Source organism: Sapajus apella, unplaced genomic scaffold (genome assembly GCF_009761245.1).
Source record: "Sapajus apella isolate SASKATOON/1434 unplaced genomic scaffold, GSC_monkey_1.0 scaffold32, whole genome shotgun sequence".
In the NCBI taxonomy this organism is placed as follows: Eukaryota; Metazoa; Chordata; class Mammalia; order Primates; family Cebidae; genus Sapajus; species Sapajus apella.
In genome coordinates, this window is record NW_022436972.1 from 3,256,193 (window position 1) to 3,264,156 (window position 7,964).

The following is a 7,964-nucleotide window of genomic DNA, read 5'->3' on the forward strand; positions in this document are numbered from 1 at the left end:
CGTTTGTGTGTGTGTGGTATTTGCGTGGGTGTTTGTGGTGTGTGCTGTGTGTGAGTATGCATGTGTGTTTGTGTGGTGTGTGGCATGGGGGTGTGTTTGTCGTGTGTGTGGTGTGTGTATGTGGTGTATGGTGTGGGGTGTGGGCATGTGTTGTGTATAAAGATGGTGCTCTAAGGATGTGGGGAGGCATGTGTGTGTTTGTGTAAATGTGTATGGCTTTGGGGGTGTGTGGGCATTGTGCGTTATGAGAGTGTGATGTGTGTGTGGTGTGTGTGGGTGTGTTATTTGTGTGTATGGTGTATATATGTGTGTGGTAGATGTGTAGGGTATGTATGTGTGGTATGTAGTATATGTATGTGGGGGTGTGTGGGAATATGTGGGGTGTGTGTGTGTGTGTGTGTGTAGTGGAAGTGTAGTGTAGGTTTGTATACGGTATGTATGTGTATGTGGGATGTGTGTGGTGTGTATATATGTGGGGTGTGGGGGACATATTTGTATGTATATGTATGTGGGGAGTGTGTGCATGGTTGAGTATATATGTTAGCTGTGTATGTGATTGTGTGTGTCAGGTGTGTATGAATGTGTGGCATATAATGTGTGTATGTGTTTGTGTGGTAGGTGTGTATGTGTGTGGTAGGTATGTGTGTGTGGCATGTGGGGTTATGTGTGGTAATGCGTATGTGTGCATGTGGTGTGTGTGTATGTGATGTGTACAGTAGGTGTGTGTGGAGGGTATGTGATGTGTGTATATGTGATGTCTGTATGGTATGTATATATGTGTGTATGGTGTGTGGTGTGTGTGTATGTAATGTGTGTAGTAGGTGTGTGTGTGGTGTGTGGGTGTGTGTGGTAAATGTATGTGTGTGTATGTGATGTGTATATGTATGTGGTAGGTGTGTGTATTGTAAGTGGTGTGTGTATGTGATGTGTGTGGTAGGTATGTGTGTGGTGTGCGTGTATGTGATGTGTGTGCGTGATGTGTATATGTGATGTGTGTGTGGTGTGGATGTGTGTGTGTGTATGTAGTGTGTGCACTCTATGTGTGCTCTGTCTGCCCCCATCTTCTCTTTCCCCTAGTCCCGTCTTTCTCTCTCCTAAATACAAACCCAGTCATCACATACAATTTCAAACCAGTGGAGGAGTCCCCTTAGGCTTGAATCTGCTACACAGGAGTCATTTATTTACTTGAAGCCTCTGGTCTTAGTCTGCCAAAGAGCCTTGTTTTATCCTTTTCAAAAGAAAGACCAACTTAACAATTTGATGTCTTCTTTCCAGAATTGATGTCCACTCATGAGCTTGAAAAGAAAGAATTAGAAGAAAATTTTGAAAAACTGCGGCTGTCATTACAGGTTAGTATTTCTTTAATTTTCTTACCTGATGTCGAGAAAATGGCAGCAGCATCATTCCCACCCACAAACATTCATTCAGCACTTACTGTGTACTAAACCCTGTAGTAAACACTGGAATATAAGGTAAATAAGTCATACTCCCTACCCTTAAGAAATGTGCTGTCTGCTCAGAGAGCTGTGATGCAAATAGTAGCAGACAACCTTAGGTAACACATACCATCACCAAATGAATAATGCAGTTAGCGCTACAGACATTCAGAGAGTACTCTGCACTTGCTGTGATCTGGGGTATCCAAGCAGTAACTGAGCTAGGTTCAAAGCAAGAGGCGGACTTGGGGAAGTGAGTGTTTCAGGCAGGGGCAATGGTGCAAGGAGTGTGGTGCAGGTCAGAATTCATAGAACATGCTCTGAGAATTATAAAATGGGCTGCAGTTACCTGGAGGTGGCTGATATGAAAACACCGTCTCTGCCTCTCACTTCCGCCCTTATGAAGTACTGGTCTCAGATGCCAGAGGGGCTTCCTGGTGTCCTGCAGGCCCCCAAGGAGAGAATGCAGGGTCTCCTTCCCACCTTACAGAGACCCAGGCAGCTGCTTCTGTGAAAAGACATTGACAGCCCCCCTCCCTAGGGAGGAGCTGTCTGGGAAGCCAGGGGGACGTTGGGGGCCCTGCTTCGCTTTCCAGGTATAGCAATTCCAATCACAACAAAATTATTTTTTAAATATTAGGTGCACTTCCATCTGGAAATGGTGGGAGTGAATCCCATAGCTGTGATATGTAGGCAGGAATTCTGCTTCTTTGATGACCCACCTTCCTCTGGCAACATGGCACTGAGCCAGCCCCGCCAAGAAGAGTCCAGGATTGTGAAGAGACCCCAGGTCACACTCTCCAGAGCACTCTTCAAACACTGAAATGCGCGACGCCCGCACAGTGCTCGTGTGGTTTACCCTTGGCCAGTTAACCCCAGACTGCCTTCCTCATATACGCATCCTGCACCGGCAGTTCCTTAAAGGAACACAGATCAGGAAAGTGACAGCCACACAGCGATGTCACAAAAATCCCATCCAATCCCAAACCCAAAGAAATGAGTTTTGTCTCGTCTGAGAGTCTGTGCCCTGCCACTGACCAAATGGTCCTGAACTGGGCAATTTTCATTGTGACTCTCTGTGCAGCAGAATCCATTTGGACTGGAGGTAATTTGGTGCACGGAGGATGGAATTGCTTAAGCCAGCCTCCATGGGCTGCAGGCACCTGGTTTGGTGGTTAGAGGCTTGAGTTTTTATTTAAATTCCCCCTGTGCTAGCTCTTACTAGCTTTCACATCTTGGAGAGTTACATATCCTCTATAAACCTTAGTTTACCCTTTAAGGATGATGACAATACCTTTCTCCAGGTGTGAACACATGAAGGAAAATAATGTGTAAAAATCGGATAGCCCTGGGGCGGCTGAGGTCAGCGCTAATAAGTGTCAGCTATTGTAACTGTCGTAATAACAACAAGCATTGTTACCTTTATTATGATTATTGCCTGATTCCCCAGTTGACCCATGCTGGGTCAGGCTACCAGCTGTGTCTTTATGCCTCTTAGCGTGACATAAAGAAGTCAGCCCAAGTTGATTGCAACAGCACATTCTCTCCCTGCAGATGTTTTGAGTAATGGTGACTAAGGCAGAAAAATCACAGTTTGGTATTTTAGATCCATCCTATGTTACAATTGCCTGACGAGTTTTCTGTTGTTCTGTTTTTTAATGGAGGGAAAGAGGCTTCAAAGAAATGCTTTCTCTGGCAACACCGAGGAGGTTTAGTGTAGGAGCCAAGGAGCAAAAGGCATTTTTGTAGTCAGTATAGCAGGTGGCCTGTGCTGGGGGCCCAGAGGGGCTGCTGGGCCACGATGAACATTTCAGCTCAGGCACGCAAGCTCCCACCTGCAGCACACTGCCCTCATGCCGCGGCGCTTGCATTTCACGGCACTGTGGGAACTTTCATTTCTTAAAAATAAAATGGAACTAGGCTGGGTGCAGTGGCTCACACCTGTAATCCCAGCAGTCAGGATTGGGTAGGCTGAGGGGGGTGGATCACCTGAGGTCAGGAGTTCGAGACCAGCCTGGCCAACATGGTGAAACCCCATATCTACTAAAAATACAAAAATTAGCTGGGTGTAGTTGTGGATGCCTGTAGTCTCAGCTACTCAGGAGGCTGAGATGGGAGGATCACTTGATCCTGGGAGGTGGAGGTTGCAGTGAGCCGAGATTGCACCCACTGCACTCCTGCACTCCAGCCTGGACGACAGAGTGAGACCCTGTCTCTGTCTCTCATGTGTGTGTGTGTGTGTGTGTGTGTGTGTGTGTGTGTGTGTGTGTATTTATATATATATATATATATATGGTTTTTTTTTTTTAAGAATTCACGGGACACCTTAGTTTCTGTGTTTTGATATTACAGAAATGGTGCTGTAACAGAGCTTTGGACCGGTCTGCATGAGTGAGACATGAAGGGTGAAGCGCTTCTTGGGCATCAGTGGTCCTTTGCCAGCCTGTGGGTGCAGGGAGTCATGGGCGGACTGAGTGGGGCAGGGTCAGCGCAGGTGCATCTGCCCTGGGAGCTGGGGAAGGGGCGCCATGTCCCCATAGACACACCTGCTTTCCTTCAGCCTGCAGGTGGAGAGTGGCCAGCTGCCTCCCTAGCTGACAGGCACGGGAAGGCAGAGGGCTGGGAGCACCAGTCTGGCCAGGGAGAGGGTCTCAGCAGGGAGGAGGAGACTGTGTGGACTCGGCTTCCTTGTCAGCTCCTACCAGGGACACGCAACCCAGCCGTCAGGCCAGGAAGGCTGCATGGGAGTCAGAATGAAGCAAGAGTGAGAGGCAGCCGGCTGGAGGAGGGCACTGCCAGCAGGAGAGCTGGTGTGAGGGGAGAGGGAGGCAGCGAGGCGGGAGGACGCTGCGCTAGGGAGTGTGCACGGCATGTTGAGGGCAGTGGGGTAGGAGGTCGGGGAAGGACAGATTCCGCTTTGCACATTAGAAAGAGGGTTTGACTACAGCGTGAGGGTAAAGGAGTGACACTTCAGGAAAAAGAAGAATCGTGTCAGGATGGAGCCGGCCGAGTGGCTGAGCCCAGGGGAGTTTGTGGCTTCTAGGGACGTTCAGGAGGCAGGATGGCAGGGCTCAGTGACTAGAAGGTTTGGTGATGTGAGAGGGGTCCCAAGGCAGAGAAAGAAGTCAAGGAGGGTTGGAAGAGCTCTGGTTTGAGCTTCATAAATGAGAATGATTCTTTGAAGTACATTCATTGTGGTCCTTCCCAAAGCCAGGGGCTGGGTGCCTCCTGGCCCAGACGCCTCTCTCTGAGGATTGTCTGCCTCTATAGGATCAGAAGTTGTGAGCTGCCCCCCGGTTCACAGTGTTTTTGTGGTTTCTTCCTGACAAAGCACCAAGAAGGGGCGAGCCAGGGGCAGGCATTGGGGGAAACCATGCCCATCATGTGGTTTTGGGGGCCCCCTTGGGCACCTTGGGCACTTCTTCCTTCAGCCCCAAGGGAGACACTCTGAGGATGCTGAAGAAAGTGGTGGCCCGCTGATTGCAGCTGCCCCAGCTGTGTCGGCAGCGGGCTGTAGCACCCCCAGCTGGACTCCTCGTATCATTACTCCAGGACCAGGTGGACACGCTGACCTTCCAGAGCCAGTCTCTGCGGGACAGAGCACGCCGCTTCGAAGAGGCCTTGAGGAAGAACACGGAGGAGCAGCTGGAGGTAGTTTCTGGATTCCAGGCTTCCAGCCCCGCAGGGACCCCACCCTAGCCAGGCCACGGGACTCCCTCAGCAGTCTCGTCCCAAGAAAGGCCTCTCTGTGAATCCCGTGCCGAAGTGACAGCTGGTCACCACCTCCCCTGGATTTTTAAACAATTCCTGTCAGCACCTCTCCCCAGGGACAGACGGCAGCTATGGATTTCTCCAGCTACATGTTATTTGTGCCAAATTCCACAGCATTGCCCAGCCGAGGTCCCGGGGCCCCTGTGATCAGCACGGTCCAGCAACCCCCCGCCCTCGCCCGACCACCCCTTCCATCCCAATCTCCCCCAGCTTTTTAGGCTGACACAGGCAGCCTTGGCTGCAGCATGAGCTAATAGGTTGAGGGGAATTTTTTTCAGAAAATCTGGCAAAGCTCCTTCCCTCTAATGTAGGGTTGCCAAATAAGATACAAGACACGCAGTTAAATTTGAATTACAGATAAATAAATTTTTGAGTATGAGTATGTCCCATGCAATACTTCTACTGACTTGTTTAAAACATGGTTTATCTGAAATTTAAATTTCACGGGACACACTGTATTTTAATTTGTTATATCCAGCAGCACTACTGTAACGTGTCTTTTTCTAAAACGGCTTTTCTACTTCTTAAGCCACTTTGCCCATTTCCTATGCATGGGCTCTTTATGGGCATAGGTGGGACCCAGAAGAGCCCCAGCTACCAGTCATCCGGGTGAATGTTAAAAGCCAGTGTTGGGTTTACTCTTTCTACCCCATGAGTTCCCTGCTGGGCATGGGCTGGCAGCATCCAGCATTTCCGGAGTCAGACTTCCCAGTGGACAATGCCCATGTGTCATCTGCTCCCCCACAGAACGGGTTCCCAGTGGGGAACTAGCAGGACCCCTTCATCAGGGGAGGCTGAGAGCATCTTCTCTCTTTGCTGTGCAATTGCTATTGGGGCATTGAGGCTGCATTTAGCTGGATTAGTGACACAGGTTAATACTGGGTTTTGCCGGGAGCCCCGGTCAACAGCTCATGGCTCTCTGCCCCTGTAGATTGCATTGGCTCCTTATCAGCACTTGGAAGAAGACATGAAGAGTCTGAAGCAGGTATTAGAGATGAAGAATCAGCAAATACACGAGCAGGAAAAGAAGATTCTTGAACTGGAAAAGCTGGTGAGTTGGTCTGTTTGCTCGGGAGTGACTAACCTCTGTGACGTTCCTACTGTCGTTCCTGATGTCATCGCTGATGGTGTTCAGCCAGGTGTGTCCCTTACCTGCCCATTGCTTACACCTAAGCAGAAAATCCCGTGGCTGGCCTTTCCCGGGAAGCCAGGAGCTCTGATAAGGAATCTTGGAGGTGGCCTCACCTTGTCCAACTCTGAAACCTTCCCAACAGGAGGCCTCTTTCTGCTTCGCCCTGGTTTTCTGGCAATCGCACTGTCTCCACGCCCTCTCTTGGGGACATGTGGTGACCCCGCAGGATGCAGCATCTCCAGTGCCCAGGCACTGCACGGAGCACTTTCCCTGAGTGAGCCTCCTCCGACAGCTGCCTGTGGAGCAGCTGCTGCCAGGAGCCGCTTTACAGATGCCGCAGATGGCGCTAAGGAGCCCCGGCCCAGTGCTGAGTCCTCACAAGGCAGAAGGGGCCAGGGATCTTCCTGGGGCCCTTTTTATAAGGGTATTAATCCCATTCACAGGGGCTCATCCTCAGGATCTGATCCCCTCCCCAAAGCTCCGCCTCCTAAACCATCACCTTGGGGGTTAGGTTTCAGCACAGGAATTTCGGGAGACACAAACATTCAGTCCAGAACAGCGTCCTTGCTCTCACTGACACTCACCCACCTCAGCCCACCAGCCTGGCTCCTGCAGAGCTGGCAAAAGTCACCCCCTAGGGGACATAGAACATGCAGGATTTCACCCCCTACCCTCGGGCACAAGCACCTCCTTCACCCCCCATAGCCCCCCCCATCTCCCCACCGCCCCCCCAGGGCTAGAGTCCCAGAAAGGTGTGCAAAGGGAACGGCAGAGAAGCCTCCTTCCAAGGGCAGCCCGTCTTGATCTGGAAGTTGGCCGCAGGATCTCAGATTCTTATTTTTTCCCTTTATTATTATTACTTTAAAAATAAACTTTTGATACTATCAAAAATAATATATGTATTATGGGAAACTATGAAATAAGATGAACCAAAAATAAGCAGGTTATAGCATCATACTCCTACCAGTGCTTATACTTTCCAGAACTTTTTCTCTGTAAGGCAGTGTCTGTATGCACACACACACACACACACACACACCCCATGTATTATACCAAGTGTTTTATATCTTTAACTTGCCGTCTCAGGCAGGAACTGATCATCTCATCCAATTTTTAAAGTTCCCTATTTGTGAAATGTTCCTTGCATCTGGCATAACCAAACCAGGGGCTCATCTAGGACCACGCATTGCATTTGGTGGCCGTGTCACCTCTCTCTGGAAGCATCCCTTTTTGCAGATATCACTTGCAGTATGGGTGCTTCTCAGTGAATGGGGCAGAGAAGCTGTAGGTGCTGCTGGATTGTCAAGTGGGCAATGCTGACCACTCTCTACCCTCTAGCAGCCCAGGACTTCCCAGCTCAGGCCAGGCCTAGGGCTGGTGGGGAGCTACAGGACCGCGACTGCCCCAACTGAACCCTGCCTTGCAGCCTGGCCAGTGCTAGACCAGCCACTCTGAGAGCAGTCACTTATCCTCCCGTTCCTGGCTGGGCCATTTGCATTGGGTCACCAGCAAACCTCTGGGTTTACCTGGCTGATTTTACCCCTGCTCCAGGCTTTCTGCCTGCCCATATGACTTCTCATCCTAGAAACCTTTCCAGGCAAAAAAGAACCTACTTGATCACTTCA

The 7,964-nt window shown here is 50.2% G+C and overlaps 1 protein-coding gene across 5 annotated transcripts in view; it reads left to right on the forward strand.

Moving 5' to 3' along the window:
* Nucleotides 1-7,964, forward strand: part of MTUS2 (microtubule associated scaffold protein 2) — a 702,116-nt gene that overhangs the window by 687,660 nt on the left and 6,492 nt on the right. For all 5 annotated transcript variants that reach the window (XM_032294818.1, XM_032294817.1, XM_032294822.1 and 2 more), the window contains 3 exons: nucleotides 1,276-1,349; nucleotides 4,989-5,087; nucleotides 6,139-6,258. In XM_032294818.1, coding sequence (XP_032150709.1) covers nucleotides 1,276-1,349; nucleotides 4,989-5,087; nucleotides 6,139-6,258 — 293 coding nt within the window. The remainder of the gene's footprint in view (nucleotides 1-1,275; nucleotides 1,350-4,988; nucleotides 5,088-6,138; nucleotides 6,259-7,964) is intronic.